This window comes from Neocloeon triangulifer, unplaced genomic scaffold, assembly GCF_031216515.1.
Source record: "Neocloeon triangulifer isolate White Clay Creek 2 clone unplaced genomic scaffold, ASM3121651v1 ptg000022l, whole genome shotgun sequence".
NCBI classification, from domain to species: Eukaryota; Metazoa; Arthropoda; class Insecta; order Ephemeroptera; family Baetidae; genus Neocloeon; species Neocloeon triangulifer.
Genome location: NW_026775562.1, coordinates 2,186,208 through 2,202,931, shown reverse-complemented (window position 1 = coordinate 2,202,931; position 16,724 = coordinate 2,186,208). Strand labels below are relative to the sequence as shown.

Below are 16,724 nucleotides of genomic sequence, written 5' to 3'. Positions count from 1 at the left end.
TCTGACTGAGAATGTCAAGGCAGTTAAGAAAAACATTTTTTCTAATGAATAGGGCGAAAAAAATTAAGGTGTGACAAACAAATATTTATTGTGGGACAGCGGGATAAAATTTTTCCGATCTGATTTATCCCTGGATTACTAAGTGAAGAGAATAAGCGCTCATTTATTATTTTATGGAATATTTTTATTTTATTTCCAAAAATGTATTTAATTAATTGAAATTTTAAATTAAATAATAATAAGGGAAATTCACATGATAACTTGCTTATGGGATTTTCTGGTGCTAACTTAGCATGTGAATATCCTCAATAAACCGGTTATTTTTTCTTTTCTTGATGGCAAAGGCCACTCTGATAAAAGATAAAACGCGCCTCTTTGCCATTTATTCTTGTATCATTCGTGTAATCATGAGTGTTAAGAAAAAGATGGTCCGCATTTTGATGTTGCTATTTTTCATACTCGCCACCGTCCTGGCCGACGGTGACCCCCACCAAAATTCGAAGCAATCAACAAAGGTATCTTTTTAATTATGATATTATATTTTTTCTAATTTATTCTAAAGAAAATTAAAAAATAAATTAATGTTCAACAACTTTTTCCTTTTAATTAATGAAAATATTGATTTTTTTTCTTTCAATAAATTACAATAAAATTCCAGTTAGAAAGCTAGAAAAATCAAAATTTTATGTTAAATCCTCTTTTCAGGTGCAACACTCTGATCAAGGGCTGATGGAAAATATCAATCAGAAGCTCGACAGTTTGACCAAACTCGTTGTTGAACACGTGATAATGATAATTTTTTGAAATGATGTTAATATCTAGTTGAATCTGCACTCTGTATTTGGTAGATCTCGGAAACGAAAAGGCAGGTCGAAGTGCAAAACGAAGAGTTGAAAAAATTGACCTCAGGCACCAATCGCAGGCTGGATCAACTGGCCGCACTCGTCGATCAGCACCACAACCAGGTTCATTCAGTTTTTTTTTTAATTTTTACAAAGTTGCCAACGAACAATACAAACATAGGTTGATAATGTGTCGCAGTTAAAATTTGTAATTTTCCTTTCTGTTTTCAGTTGCTGAACTTTGATTTTGCCGGCAAATGCCTCGTTTCGCGCAAGTTCTATTTAATTAATTGAAAAAAAAAAAAATAAATAAATAATCGCACAAATCAGGTTCAACCCAGTTGACGACGCTGTCTAGGAAAACTTATTTCTTCGACGGCAAAACGCGAGTTTGTTTGAAAAAATATTATGAATATGAAAATTTTGAATTATTTATTTCTCGAAGGGAAACTGGAGTTTGGCGAACGAGACTTGCAGGCAGCACGGCCTGCATTTGGCCACCATTGGAAGTGTGCAAGAGCTGCGGATGGTGTGGAATGAGGCCAGAAGCATCGACGATAGTGCGCGCTAAAGTTAAAATCGCAATATTTTTAATCGAAATTTGGTGCAGGTAAAGACTGGTGGGTTTCGGCCAAGAAAGAAGACACCGACTATCACTGGCTTGATGGATCCAAACTGCCCGAGGACAGCTCGTTGTGGTGGCGGTACAGGACAAACGACACTGACGACTGCGTTTCCATCGCCTGGTTGGGCGAAGGAACATTGCTCACCGAATCCTGCAACAAAACCTTAAACTTCGTTTGCCAACTGCCCGACAATTGCTACAACTGAATCAACCTTCTTTATGTAAAAGTAATAAAAGGATTATATTCAAAATTTTCAATCTATATTGTACATTTTTCAATCGCATGGTTGTAATTTAAAAAAATGTCTCGTTTTCCTTAGCATTTCCAAAAAGATTTCATTTTAATTGGAAGTTTTAGCAGTTCCAAAAGTGGAAATGTTTTAGAGTTTCCGTAAATTCATTAATAGAAATAAATATTTTTCTCTTCTTTCTATTATTACTAATAATTTTGAAAAATGCTCCAACTAACTTATTTTGCTGTCCCTCAAAACGAGGAAATTTAAAATAATAATTTTTTCAGAGGAGTCGCAATTTTTTTTACAGGACTAATCTTAAAAATTTACGTCTATTTAGGACGATTATAACAATATTAAATATTATATTGTTGCACTTGATTGGAGGAGGCGCAAATTCTGTAAGCAAGCCTAACTTTCAAAATTCACATCTATTTAAGACTCATTATTTTCACTGTCATCAATGGGAGTTAAAATTTCCAGCAATCGCAAAAATTTATTTCCTCAGAATTTTATTTTAAAAGCTCGATAAGAATTTTCAGAAAATAAGAAAAGTGTTTTGCGTATGTAGTAGGGAATTGAGACAAATGAATTTTGCACTTTGAATTACTCTCTACGAACGTGAGACATGTGACGAAATTCAAGAAAGACGCATTTTATTAATTCCAGGTGTGACAAGTGCAGTAATTGTACACATTAACGCAGGGATACATCGGGTGTTGCTAATTCAAGTTGGCAGATGGTGCAGACGGAAGGTGGCGTGATCTAGCTCGTTAGACTCTGAAACACAACACAATACGCTGATAATTTGTGACATTCGCTTAATTTGAGTAAGTGAAATGAGACAAAACACACAAAACCCCGCTGGGAATTGCAGAACAGTAATTTTCCTCCAGGTTTTTCGTGTAAATTCAAATGACATGTTTTTTTTAGCATTTAAAATTTTTTTATTCCTTCTTTGTATCTCGCACCGAATCCCAGGATTGTGACACCTAATCCGCACTTTTCATTAATTAAACTGGGTGGGAAAAAAGAAAATATGAAATATAAAACAAATAAATTTACCCCACGCAATGGAGGAGTGTTAAAAATTTTCCCCGCAGATAAAACCCACACATTTGTGACGCTTGGATAAAAATCAATCCCTTCGGAGCAACAATCTCTCTCGTAATGAATAAGGAATGTTCCAAGTTAGACAGAGACAATGAAATGAAACTGCTGATTTAATTTGGATGGGAATAACTCTCCTCAGAAATTTATATTATGAGATTAATCATGACCTTTAGTATTTAGTTGCAAAGGGAGTTTTATTTTTCTGCTAAACTTAATAAATCGAATACAAAGTGAAACAAGAGCAGAAATAATCATTTAAAGAAAATTTCTGAAATTTTTTTTTGATGAAATTTAATGCAGTTTATTTTCTCATTTCATTTGACATTTATTGTTGTTAATTTACTCCAAGTTTTTATAGACAATTTTTAGGAGTGAAAATTTCAATTGTTGAAGGAAATGATTTTTTTCCTAAAATCTTTGAGATAGAAAAAACCCCATCCGCCTCAGCTAATTAATTGAAAAAGACGTGTATATCTATCAAATAAAAATTTATATTTTCATAAATTCGGGGAGTTTTTGCATTTCAACATTTGAAGTTAACAATTTCCAAGAGATTTCATTTAATATATATTATGCATTATAAAATTGCGTCTCAATCAGCAGAAAACAATTGAATTTTAAATTGATTTTAACCAACCTGAATTTTCATAAAGGACGATGTGGTTATTCGGACTGGACAAATTCGAGGTCTGAAGCCGGCGGGGTCAACGCGCCCCAACGCCTTTTGCCCGGTGACAAGTAGGAGCCCCAGTACTTGGCCTCGTCCACGGCTGACACGACGTCCTTCAGGTCACAGTTGTGGGCCATTCCGCCGTTCAGGAAGCAGCCTGAGCGCTTCCTTAACAAATTTAATGTAAATCATAATTCAAGAAAGTAATTCGATTATATGTGATCTCTGGCTAGGAATTCCCGTCACGTTTCTCTCTCTGGCCTATTTAATTTTTTCCTCCTCTTCCTTTAGAAATTGCTTTTTAAGTAAAAGTCAACACGGATGTTAATTAGTTTTTTTTTTGTGTTTTTCTTTCGCTTCCCTTTCAAGACGCGAGGGCGTCGGAGACAAAAAGAAGAAGTGCTTAACCCTTTGACGAAATTAATTAAAGCTGCGGCTTTTCTAAGGAAGAAGACAATGCTGCAAACCCACGCCCGCTGCACACGACAAATTTAATTGTGCAAAAGTGACTTTAGATAGTGAACCCCTATGCTTACTTTGCGTGCTGGATTTCCCGTGACAAAAACTGCAGCGCCTGCTGCAACTGCTGCACGTGCCGTTCGTAATCTTGAATCGCCTGAGCTTGGCTGTGGGCGTAAAAATTGTAAAATTAATTTCTCGTTTGCGAGAAAGTTGCGCATCGTATTTTCCTCATGTAGCGCAATTTGGAAAATTGAAACGCGCGACGTGCGTGGCAAATAAAAAATATGTAAATGTGAGCGCGAGTCGGATGTCAGTCAAACGACTGCGTTTCGCCTTCAGCAGCTTCCGAATTAATGAGGCCGCTGCTTGCTCGGCTCTGTCTCATATTTTCTCAATTTGCTTCCCGGAGCAGCGAAATACAGAGAAGCCAGTGAATTCAGAAATTAGACCAAATTTCGCATGCAAAATTTGCGGCGAAGCCAATTATTGCTAACAAGTGGCAAGAAGTATCACGAGCCATTAAAAAATTGGAAAGACAATTTTCTCCACCGCCCCTGGCGAATGGAAGAAAAAAGTATGCAATCACGCGGGATTTCTTTTTCCGGAAATTACTCCGTCAACGAAAATGTCGCCAACAACACAACAATTTGAATCGTGTGAAAAACTTCATTTATTTCTTACTCTTTTCAAACATTTGTAAAAGAAAATAATAATTTGTTCAATGCGCTTTGCCTAGAAGAAGATTTTTCTATTGCTTGTCAAATCTTTCCATTCTACTCGAGCAAATTCTCTTATTTCTATGAGTGAAAGGAAAGAGTGAAGGGTGCCCGCCTTGAATGCAAATCCCTGAGAAAGAAATGGATTTTTTAAACAAAGGTGATGTGCGGGTTGCATGATACGCTTATAAAATTAATAATTACTTGCCTACGTTTCTACTTCCATAGACCATCAAATAAACGGTGCTTGTGTAATTCAAATCAGCATTTCCAATTTTGAAATGGTCTATAATAAACAAATTTGCCCGTAACCGACAATTTGTTTTAGGTAAAACGCAAAATATTTACAACACGAAATAAGTATAAGTTTCTGTTGGCTTTATTTTTAATTTGAATTTTTTCTTTGATCATTTCATAAAATATTGGTTTAAATTTTTGACGGCTACAATGAATGCTTACAAAAAAATAATAATGGCGCAAAATAGTCCGATTAAACCTCCTTAAGCCAAGAAATGGTGCAAAAACTATCTTTTTAATTGCAATTTTCTAACAAAATGTATCTGTTAAAATTGTAAATGTTTAATATTTTCTCCGTTAAGGGCATAATTTTGCAGAAAAACCGATTAAAAGTGCAATTTTCAATTTGTTTATGTTGAAATTAATCGAACAACGTCTAATGATAATATATTGGAAGATAAAAGAAATTCTATATCGTCGGCTACGCGGACAGATGGCCAGTCCGTCGCTCCGCTTTTTGACACAAATGGCCACTAGCCATTTGCGCCGTTGGAACAAATGGCCACTCGACAGCTTTTCGAATTTTACAGGAGAAGCAAAAAACTGATTATCTGCGAGAATGTTGAGATTTCAGAATCCACTTTTTAACTCAAGGTTAAGGATGATATTGAAATTAAATTAGTGAAAAAATTATTTCAAAAAACGAAAAATCACCGCTGATATGAAAATAAAGGCGAAATCGGAGCCGCTGCTGCGGAGCGGCTGGTTGACACAACAGTGGCGCCCCGTCAGTCGAGGTGTCGCGAAGAATGCTCGTTGTGATAGACGTTTGCGCGAATGCAATATTTTTTTAGAACGCGTTAATTTAAATTATTTAAAATTTCAGCGTTGATTCATAATTTGATAATTAATTTTTTGATTTGCTATTTTAAAATAAATTCCGTCTAGGAGAGGAGTTATTATTGTTTCCGCGAGAATTTTGTTCCATCAATTTTAAAAATAGAGGAAAGCTTAAAACAATATAAACATTTATAGAAAAATGTTGCCAATTAAATTTCCTACAATTTCTTCCATTGGCTTAAAGGCGTCAGAAATTTTTTCACTTATGTACGGAAGGCTAAAAGTCAAAATATTATTTTTATTCATAGAATAAAATTTTTTAGAGTTTTTTTGAGATAGCCAATCGATTGGAAATTTAATTTTAAATCTAGCTTCCAAATTACACTAAAAAATATTGAGCCGTTTTTAAGTTGCACTTTGCTTTCTCGTGAGCGCTCTGACGGCACCCTCGTCTTCAAAAGCAGGGTGATCACATTATTATATTCTTATTTTAAAACGGCTCAATATTTTTTGATGAAATTTAATAACGAAGGTGAAAATTTAATTTCCAATCGATTGGCTATCTCGAAAAAATTTTAAAAAAATCTTATGCTATAAAAAAATATTATTTTGACTTTGAGCCTTCCGTATGTAAGTGAAAAAATTTTTAACGTTGCTAAGCCAATGAAAAAAATTGTAGAAAATTTAATTGGCAACATTTTTCTGTTTAGGTTATTATTTTTTATAACTTTTCTCTATTTTTAAAATGGACGGGAAAAAATTCTCGCGGAAACATTAATACCTCCGCTCCTAGACGGAATTAATTTTAATCTAGCATTTTCAAAAAATACATGATTAAATTGAACTTCATCGCTGAAATTTTGAATATTTTAAATTCACGAGTCCTAAAAAAAAAAGATTGCATTCGCGCAAACGTCTATTACAACGAGAGCATCCTTCGCAACACTTCGTTTGATTGAGTCTGTCCATTTGAATTAGTAATTAACTAATAATGAGATTTTACTTCTAGAAAATTGTAAAATATTTTAATATTTATTATACATTTTTCAAGATTTTTTTATTTTTATCATTTTTTCCAATTTTAACATTAAACGCATTAAAAGTATTTATTTATATTATCCGGCGATATGGGAAACCACATGAGGGGGCGTGGCTTTCATGGCACTTCTTGCTTGCGGGCTCAACAGAAGAGCCATCTACGGGTAAAGTTGGTACTTTTAGCGTGTGGGCTGATGCATTTTGACTTTTTGAACATAATCGCGCAGAAAAAAAAATTTTCTCCGGAAATGCGAATTGGCCATTTGTACCAACGGCGCAAATGGCTACTGGCCATTTGTGTCAAAAAGCGGAGCGACGGACTGGCCATCTGTCCGCGTAGCCGACGATATGCCGCGCAAAACTTTGCATTTGGCTGCGGAATTTTTCATTAAATTAGAAATGCGACAGTAGTTTTTTTGTTTTTACAAAGACAAAGCACACAACACAAGCAATGCTAATAATACACAATAATGCGCGAATAAAGTCTGGCGAAATTAAAAAATGCTTCTGACCTTTGAGCAAGATCCTGAGCCACTGGTTGAGCCAGAATTCCGGCGCACAAGTAGACGGCCGCAAGTATGCACATGATGAGAGCGGTGAATTTCGACATCTCTCTCTCTGCTGCCTGCTCACACATAGACACACACATTTCCACGTAAGGCAAGGCGAGAGATATGTGTCAACAAGACGCCAAATCCTGCGGGAAGCGGAGCGAAAGGACGACTTTGCCCAAACTTTCGTCCCAAATCCCGAGAGACTAATCTGCTTGTTTTTTTAGAGTACTTGTTGTCATTAAGTAAGCTGCTTTTGGCAACTCTTTGGCGTGATAAATCAGGACCCTTTTTTTAAAGGGTCTACAAAAATTACTGCTAAAATGCATATTCTTTTGGATAAAATTTAAATGGTTAATTTAAAGCAAATTAATTTAATAAAAAATGTAATCTTTATGAATCGGTTTAATCAAGATGAATTACTGAATTTAAGATGAATTCCTTTAAGGACTCCTTATTGACATAGTCAAATCAAGTCTTTACAACAATGGTGATTAAAATTTCCAATTGTCTTTCAACAATCGCAAAAATCTGTTTATATTGTTGAAAAGACTTGATTTGACTATGTCAATAAGAAGTCCTTAAAGGCTCCTTATTGACATAGTCAAATCAAGTCTTTTCAACAATAGGAAACATTTTTATCAATAATTGGAAAATTTAATCATCATTGTTGTAAAGACTTGATTTGACTATGTCAATAAGGAGTCGTTAAATGACTCTTAAATAGCGTCTGTTTGAAGTTAATTTAGATACAATATAAGAAAATTCACTGCTCAATGCTTAATATCTACGCTTTAAAAACTTCTAATCAAAAAGCCAGCAACGTTACTTACTTCGTATTTTTATTTCCGTGAATAAATAATTACAATAGGATTAATAGTATAATTTAATTTATTCAATAATTTCAATTTAAACCACTATATTTTAATAAAAATCTTCTCTTTGCAACAACTGAATTTGTATATTTACGTAATGTGTGAATTTAAAATATATTAAAATGCTTTTTATTTTCTTTTTAAATACTCTCTTTGCACAGTAAAATAAACCAAATTTCAATCAATTCAACAAACATGCCAACGCACACACGGGAAATATTTTATTTTGACCAGCTATTAGCAGGGAAAAACCGATTTTGGTCAATCAGGATGATTTCTTTGGCTCATTAGAGATGAAAATGTTCAAAATCACTTATTTTTCAGGGGCTCCAAGTATAAAACTGGTTTAAATGTAATTTAGAAAATAAAAAATTGTCAAGCACTTAAAATTTACATTGACCAAAAGGAAGAAAAAAAAAATAAGACGGCTGACAAATTAATTAAAATTTCAAAGTCCGCAGGTCAAAGTTGAAGATATTTTTTCTCCATGCATGATTTTTTTTCTCCAAAACAATTAAACATTCAAAAGTGGAGTATCTTTTGAAACACAATGAATTTAAAATTTGCAGAAAATATATTCATTTAAAGTAAAAACGCCCAAATTTACAAATTATACGGAGTAGCAATTTTCTTATGGTTAAGATTTCACAAGATTTATCCTGATTCCAGCGGTTGGTCAAAATATAATATATGCCTTAAATAAATTAAATTTTGGAACCAAATCTGTAGCAATAGTTCCGAGCGACAGCAGTGCTTCGATGAAAGTGATTCCTGCGTGTGTTTGCTATGCGGTGAGAAATGCACCCAGTACCACCTGGCCGAGTGCAAAAATCGCATCCTTAGTATTAATGACTATTCAAAAATGAAGTGAAAGACTTTGAATTTATTTTGTCGCGCACCACATTGAAAATTGTTTTGTAAAATTTTTTAAGTTAAGTTGAAGTTGTACTCAAATGAGTTTCAAATAAAAGAATATATATTTGAAAGTAAAATACATTCCATAAAAGAAGATTTTGAAGTCCCACCTGAGAACGAGTACGTGCAATTTCTAGTCGTCCCGGGTCGCACACTCTACTCACCTAATGCCGGGAGTAAATGCGGTGCCAAAGTTTTGTCCGAGTCTAAGTAGAAAATCCGCTTTCCACCCGCTCTTTATATTTGGCTCGCGAAACGCGAGTGGAAAGCGGCGAGGCACGCAGCAGCCAATGGGCTGAGCGACCGCACATTTCTCCGCAAACTCTCTCGAAGCCGGCGTGACGCAACACGCAGGGCAGGGGTGGAAGAGCGGCGGGCAGGGCAAAAAACGAACTAGCAACGCGTGTGTGTACCCTGATGAGAGATATGCATTCTTTATCTGTGCCATTCCTGCACACGCGAGAGAGCAAACACTCGACACACACGTCGAGGGTGTCGCGATTTGCACCACTCGATCTGTATCGCGACCAATTAATTAATTCGCCCCCTGTACGTGTCACTCGTCTCAATGATGAGTTTTCCCACAGCTAAGCTTTGATTACGGTGCCGTTGGCCTTTTGCTCTCTTAACATTTTCCCCCCTCGGCATCAAAAGAAAAATTATTGTTTTTGTTTATTTTTGAATGTTTTGTAATTAAATTTAAAAGTGAAAATTTCACTAAAATAATAATTATTAAAAAAAGAGAAATTATAATTACAAAGAGAAGAAATTAAAAAACAATTTTTGTATATGAAATTTAATTTCATTTTTCGATCCTCTGTTTTTCAGGTTCTGCATGCTACAGAAAATAAAAACAATTGTTGGAAGACATTCAATTGTAGGACAAAACGTCAACACCGGTAGCAAAGATTTCATTTTTTTTTTAAATTTGTATTATTTGTAAGTAATTTTTGCGATTCATTATATTTTATTAAAAATTATTTTATTATTTGAATTATGAAATTTGTATTATTAAAGATATACAAAATTTCTTGTTTGAAAATCGATTATTAAAGCAATGGTGACGGAATATTCGTAAAACCACTCAAACTACTCAAAACAACTATTTTTAATCACGGTTGAATCGCTAATTATTTTTCATAAAAGATTTGCAGAAACGATTGAATCGATTAAAATTACATTTGTCTTCTGCTACACTTCGTGAGCCTCAAATAACCGAATCTACGAAACCAAATAAATTATGACAAAATACACTGATTTGCCTCTTTTGCCGCTAAAAAAATTCGATTTTGTAATTGCCCAGTAATTTATCAGCAGAAAGCACAACATGGCCGTGTAGCAAATAAATGCGAATAATTGCCAAAATCATCAAAAAAGGAATTTCATTGAGAAATGGTTTTGTGTATTCAATTTTTACCGAACATTATTTGTTTGTAATGGACGTGATTTGTACGTCCCAGCCCAAACTTAGTTTGCATTTAAATGAAACCCTTTGACATGTTTTTCCACTTCGTATGGTAGTTTTGCAAGTGTCAATTCGTGTAGAGAAGTTTGAAGCTGCATTAGACCGAGGCGTTTTGTCCATGTTAAAAAGTTTTAACAGCCAATAAAACTTTGTAATGAAGATTTTTTTACCGACCAAATCATTTATAAAATTAAATCTCCTTTACAAATTTCATTTAATTTTCATTTTATTACCTAAATTTTTGGCAAGTCAAGAGATTACAAGTTATGCAACCCTCCCGCTCGGGGCGTCCAACAGGTTGCCTACATTCGACTCGAGCAGGCGTTTCCTTTGAGAGTCGAGTCTTTTCAACCATTTAAACATTCATCTAAAAATGAACCTGAGAGTTTCGTCACCGCGATTTTAATGACGGTGGCCGGCGGCAAACAAAACAGTGCCCTTTCGAGGTGAGCGAGTCTCGCGAACCAATCTGCGTCGGCAAACACGCGCAACCACATTTTATTATTTGGTCCTATGAGAAATTTCGCGTCGGGGGAGTCAATCGAACGAACGACAAACAAGTTTTCTGCAATTGGAATTCCCCGAGGCGACCGACAATTGCCGAGAAAAAGTATTAATAACTTCGAAATGGAAATTGATTAGTTATTAAAGAAAGTAATAAATGAAAGGTCACAATGGTGAAAAATAAGCAAGTCAAGGTCTGGTGTAGATGAGGAAATTAAATACTAATAAAAATGAATGAACTTAGTAATATTTTATTTTGATTGAAAACACAAAATATCTGAGAGAAATAAACTAATCTAATGAAAATTCCATTTTTTAGGAAATATTAACTTTTTATTTTTCTAACACTTATTACCGAATACGACAGATTAATAAATGCAATACTAAATTTTAATAAACATTTCTGCAATAAATGAATTAAAATTTTATTAAAAATTGTGATTTGATTCTAGTCTCAAATATTTCTAAAATTTCAAAAGAAAACTTTGCTCGTTAAAGTGAACTTTCAGATCCAGTAAGGAATCACCTCAATAAATAAATAAATAAATTTTGCAAAAGGAAATACTCAAGCACCAGTCTTACCAGTACTTTTTTGCTATTATTGTTTGCTGTAATTTTTCTGTTGATCAGCTGAAAGTTATACAAAGAGATGACCACTTTGTAATTAGAGATTTTAACACCCTTTTGACTCTCCTTGTGTTTGCGTGTAAACGTGGGAAGCTCTCCATTCCAGTTTCAAAATTTACGAGTGCTCTCTAGTTTGTGACGCGCGTTTTGACCACATTTACCGAACCTCTTTTGCATCGCTTTTGCACCTTTAAATTTTCGGGTCAGTTTCCCTCTGGTTTCTGTCCAGACAACAAGGAAGTGAGGTGAGTTTCAGTATCAATTTATTAATTAAAAAATTTAAATTAAATTTTCTATTTAAAAAAGCCAAATATCACATTAAAAATATTTCTATTAACTTTTCAACTTATATTTCCTTTCTTATAATATCAAAAAGAGATTTTGTTTCAGTTAAAAATAAAATTAATGTGATATAAGCTATTTAAAATGTTACAAATCCTAAAATAAATCCAAATTCCAAAATTCTTCAATCACGTCTTTTGATTATGTCTTGTCTTATTGTAAATTTTGTTTTGTTAATATTGCAATTTATGTAATTACACAAATTAAGAATATGAAACAAATTAATAATAAATCTACTGCACTTCAAAAGATTTTGTGATTGAATATAAAATCATAAAGTTCAAGTAAAAGAAATCTTCATTTAATAAAAAAAATTTAATTACTCACATTCATTTATTTATTTCATTTATTTTTCAATGTTTTTAGAATGACTTTGACTTTCCTCTGCTTTCTCCTGCTCCTCTCCTCCTCCGGTCTGGCCAAAATTTCTTCATATGAGGACGCTTACCCCAATCTGGACGACGACCTGGTGCACATCGTTCAAGTTTTCAAAATCAGGAACCAGCTGCCGACGCTGATGAACGACTGCCAGGCAATTTGCGACATCGAGGAGTTGGTTCGGATGTGCGACCAGTGCAAGTCGCGGCAGCCCTACCGCTTTGGCTGACCTGCTACTTTTCCGCTTTCGCATATTTCAAAGTTTTTGCCTGTATATGCTGTAAAGACATCAGAAACTTGTGCCGCCCACCGGCGAATGTGGAATAAAAATTACTTGTAAGCATGCCTAGAAATTGGAAAAGTTTTCTTCGTGTTTTCTCACCTTTATTCAATAATACACCCACGCCGAATGCACTTTCGGCGGGACAAAAATCTCATTTTTGTTTATATATTCTCAAGATACTGACCGGAAAAAGCGCTTTTAAGTTTTGTCCCAGTCCAATACAAATCAATTTTTGTGGAAATTTCGTATATTTATGGACAATAATTCAAAAATTATTAATTTTTAAATTCCAATATATAAAAACAATGTCAGATAAATGAAAACAGGTTGATAATAAAAAGAAAAAAGAAAAAATGAAACCAAACTTTTTGTACATTTCAAAGTTAATTAATATTTTTAATACTGTCTAGTCCTGGTCTAGTCAATTTAGTACAGAAGAAGTAAATTAATTGCGTCTACACCTTCTGCAATTGTAAAATATTGACATTATTTTATATGAAATCAAATATTTTATAAAATAAACTAATTTATAAACAAATAAATAATTGTGTCTAAAAAAATTACATCTTTATCTTGGAACTGTCAATTTATTCCAAACTAGTTTTTATTAAATAAAAAATAGCACACATTTTGACTCTTACCTGAATAGTTTTGAGGTAGGCAACCTGCATGGCTCGGCTGTAACAAGTGGCTGCATAACAGTTAGAAAAATAATCAATTATGGAAACAACGCTTTATAAATTTCTCCTTTGCTAAAATAATTATCAAAAATTTTATTCCATTAATTTTAAAATTATAATCATATTTTTTAAGAATTTCTTTTAATTTAATTTTGATTTGTATTTTTTTTTTTATAAACAATTTTTTAATTTAACTTTAAAAAAAATATTGGATTAATATTTAATTATGACAGATAGCTAAATTTATTTTGTTAAAAAATAAATACTACGCCGCGGGCTTGAAAAAAATTAGAAAAATTATCTCACAATACAACTGCGCGAATCTCCGTCTCCAGTCTTCATCCGAAAAAAAGGGGCGTGCCTTTCACTGCTGTGTTTACTTCTCTGCGATCTCTGCACTTCAGCAGTGCTGTGGGCCCGTGGGGTCGTCACTTTTTTAATCAGCAGCAATCAACTTCAATTGATCCGAAAGCGCTGCTCGTAGTTTTTCTGAAACTCACTCACACACGATGACTTTTTAATTTTTTTCGAGTGCAAATTCCACGAACCAAATCAGTATAAAAAAAGATGATCAACATAATCGGCAAACGTTCATTTTTGCTCGTGTCCCGATACTCGCAGGTGAGTCTCTCGCGCCCAAAATTGAATTTTTTTTCACCCAATTTAAAAATATAATCGGCCTTTGAATTTTTCTAGCACGTCCGGAAAATGTCTCTCGTGAAGAACCTGGCGTTCGTCAACAACAAATGGGTCGCTGCCACTTCTGGCAAGACCTTCGAGGTGACCAACCCTGCAAATGGAAGTGTCCTGGGACAGGTTCCGGACATGGACACCCAGGACACGGAAGAGGCCATCCAGGTCGCCTACGACGCCTTCCAAAGTTGGGAATTCACAACAGCTAAAGTAAAAAAATATAAGCATTATTTAATTTAAAAATAAATTTAATTAAATTTAGGAACGAGCTCTGCACTTGAGAAATTGGTTCAATCTGTTGGAGGAGAACAAAGAGGAGATTGCGAAAATCATGACGGCCGAGTCTGGAAAACCTTTGGCCGAGGCTGCAGGAGAAGTTGCTTACGGGAACGGATTCATCGAATGGTACTCCGAGGAAGCGAGACGAATCCATGTACGAATTAAGAGTTAAATATTCTGCTGAGTGAGATGTAATTAAAATTTGTTTCAACAGGGAGAAGTTATTTCTAGTCCGATTCACTCCAAGGAAATGATGCTAATCCGGAAACCTATTGGAGTTGCTGCCCTTATTACTCCTGTGGGTTGATTTTTTTTTAATTCAATCTAAAGCTCATTGTCAGAAAAGCTCAAAATTCTAAAAGACCTGGCTCAGAAATAATTCTTGGCCTGGCTCAGAAATAATTAATTTATTGCAAAGAAATTTTCACTTGAGATGCTTTTAACTCGGCTTTTTTCAAACCTATTCCTTTAGATAGAGTTAACATAATTAGTCTTACTATATAAGTAATAATTAAATATAATGCTTAATGCTTCTTTTTCAATTAAAAAACATTCAATGCAAAAAGGAAAAGCCCAATTATCCATTCCTGCAATTAACTAATTTAATAATATAATTTCAGTGGAACTTTCCAATTGCGATGATCACAAGGAAGGCTGGAGCAGCTTTGGCTGCCGGATGCACCTGTGTGGTCAAGCCTGCAGAAGACACGCCCCTGACGGCCCTGGCCATCGCCGCCCTGGCCGAGAAGGCTGGAATTCCAAAGGGCGTCTTCAACGTTGTGACCTGCAGTCGCCGAAACGCAGCCGACGTTGGAAAACTGCTCTGCCAAAGCCCTCTAGTCGCAGGCTTGTCCTTCACTGGTTCGACTAACATCGGCAAACTTCTGTACGAACAATGCGCTTCGACGGTCAAAAGGTTGTCCCTGGAGTTGGGGGGCAACGCACCTTTCATCGTGTTCGAGTCGGCTGACCTGGACGCGGCCGTCAAAGGAACGATGGCGTGCAAATTTAGAAATTGCGGACAAGTATAGATTTAAAATAAATATAAAAGTCTATTTTGTTTTAAATTATTGGTCTTTTCTAGACTTGTGTCAGCGCAAATCGGCTGTTCATTCAGGAAAGTATTTTCGACCAGTTTGTTTCGAAACTGGAGGAGACGATGAGAGGGTTAAAGGTTGGCGACGGAGCGCAACCTGGAGTCACTCAAGGACCACTAATCAATGACGCACAAGCTTCTAAGGTTAATTTAATGACAAATTTAAAATTTCCACTTATTAAGTACAATTTAGCATCCATATCTAGAAAATTTAGCTGCTTTTCTAATAATTTAATATTAAATTTTGTTTTTGTTTTTTAAGCGCTTTACATGTCACATAAAACTTTTATTATAATTTTTTGCTTTTTAAATTAATTTTGAATTATTTCTGCAGGTAAATGATCTTGTACAAGATGCGATCAAAAAAGGAGCCAAAGTTCACCTCGGTGGCAAGCCAGCTTTGGACAAAGGGCCGCGATTCTTCGAGCCCACCCTGTTGACAGACGTTGATCATTCAATGAGAATGTATCACGAGGAGATCTTCGGACCTGTTGCTGTCTGCATTCCGTAAGAAATCATTTATCCTCCACATAAGACATCCAAAAACTGAATTTTGCGTATTTTGTAAATTTTTATACTGAATTTATTAACTTCAATCACTGTAAAAATCAATCATAAAAATGAAATCTGCTCCTTATTGGCAATAATTGCTGTAAATATTTTTAAATTACATTTTGCAACACTTGAATAACATTTCTGCATGTAAATTTTTCAGATTCAAGACTGAGGAAGAGGTCTTGGCGATTGCCAATGGCACCCGTTCTGGCCTGGCAGGATACTTTTTCAGCAACGACCTGCCCCAAGTATGGCGAGTAGCCAAACGACTGGAGACGGGCATGGTCGGCATTAATGAGGGAATCATTTCCACTCCGGAGGCAGCTTTCGGTGGAATCAAAGAATCAGGCATCGGCAGAGAAGGGTCTCATTACGGAATCGAAGAGTATTCGTACATCAAGTACCTTTGCTTTGGAAATCTTTAAGTATTATATGAATGCTCTCTGCAAATTTGAGTCAAAAGTATCTTGTGAATTATATCATTCCTCTGTTGTCAATTTGAAATTTTATCTTTTTGTTCGAATATAATCGCACTCTCTGTAAGAAATACTCAATGTGATGGGAAATGATCGAGAAAGACACACCGTGCTTCCATAGATGTTGAATGTGCAGCCGAATAAATACGCAATGAAATTGCACCGATTTAAAATTTTGGTTCTTACTCGAAAATGACGAAAAGCTTTTGGTGATGGGTTGCGAAATTTT

At 34.8% G+C, this 16,724-nt stretch overlaps 3 protein-coding genes across 4 annotated transcripts; 2 read left to right on the top strand and 1 right to left on the bottom strand.

Moving 5' to 3' along the window:
* Positions 1–361: 361 nt before the first annotated feature.
* LOC132204403 (uncharacterized) lies at positions 362–1,729 on the top strand. The gene is made up of 7 exons (XM_059632894.1): positions 362–515; positions 706–783; positions 849–965; positions 1,074–1,113; positions 1,173–1,231; positions 1,288–1,402; positions 1,453–1,729. The coding sequence occupies exons 1-7, from the start codon at positions 408–410 to the stop codon at positions 1,671–1,673; spliced, it is 738 nt and encodes a 245-aa protein (XP_059488877.1). The 5' UTR covers positions 362–407; the 3' UTR covers positions 1,674–1,729.
* Positions 1,730–2,306: 577 nt separating this feature from the next.
* LOC132204440 (uncharacterized) lies at positions 2,307–9,386 on the bottom strand. Of its 2 annotated transcripts, none has more exons than XM_059632940.1 (5): positions 9,282–9,386; positions 7,289–7,401; positions 4,020–4,109; positions 3,451–3,651; positions 2,307–2,480 (listed from the first exon to the last, which is right to left on the bottom strand). In XM_059632940.1, the coding sequence occupies exons 2-4, from the start codon at positions 7,384–7,386 to the stop codon at positions 3,477–3,479; spliced, it is 363 nt and encodes a 120-aa protein (XP_059488923.1). In that variant the 5' UTR covers positions 7,387–7,401; positions 9,282–9,386; the 3' UTR covers positions 2,307–2,480; positions 3,451–3,476. The 2 variants fall into 2 exon arrangements, with proteins under 2 accessions (XP_059488923.1, XP_059488922.1); XM_059632939.1 differs by having other exon boundaries at positions 9,228–9,365.
* A 4,379-nt stretch (positions 9,387–13,765) lies between these two features.
* On the top strand, positions 13,766–16,668 carry LOC132204143 (succinate-semialdehyde dehydrogenase [NADP(+)] GabD). Its single transcript, XM_059632433.1, has 8 exons — positions 13,766–14,017; positions 14,093–14,299; positions 14,352–14,522; positions 14,583–14,666; positions 14,989–15,393; positions 15,453–15,608; positions 15,799–15,971; positions 16,180–16,668. The coding sequence occupies exons 1-8, from the start codon at positions 13,964–13,966 to the stop codon at positions 16,442–16,444; spliced, it is 1,515 nt and encodes a 504-aa protein (XP_059488416.1). The 5' UTR covers positions 13,766–13,963; the 3' UTR covers positions 16,445–16,668.
* Positions 16,669–16,724: the final 56 nt, after the last annotated feature.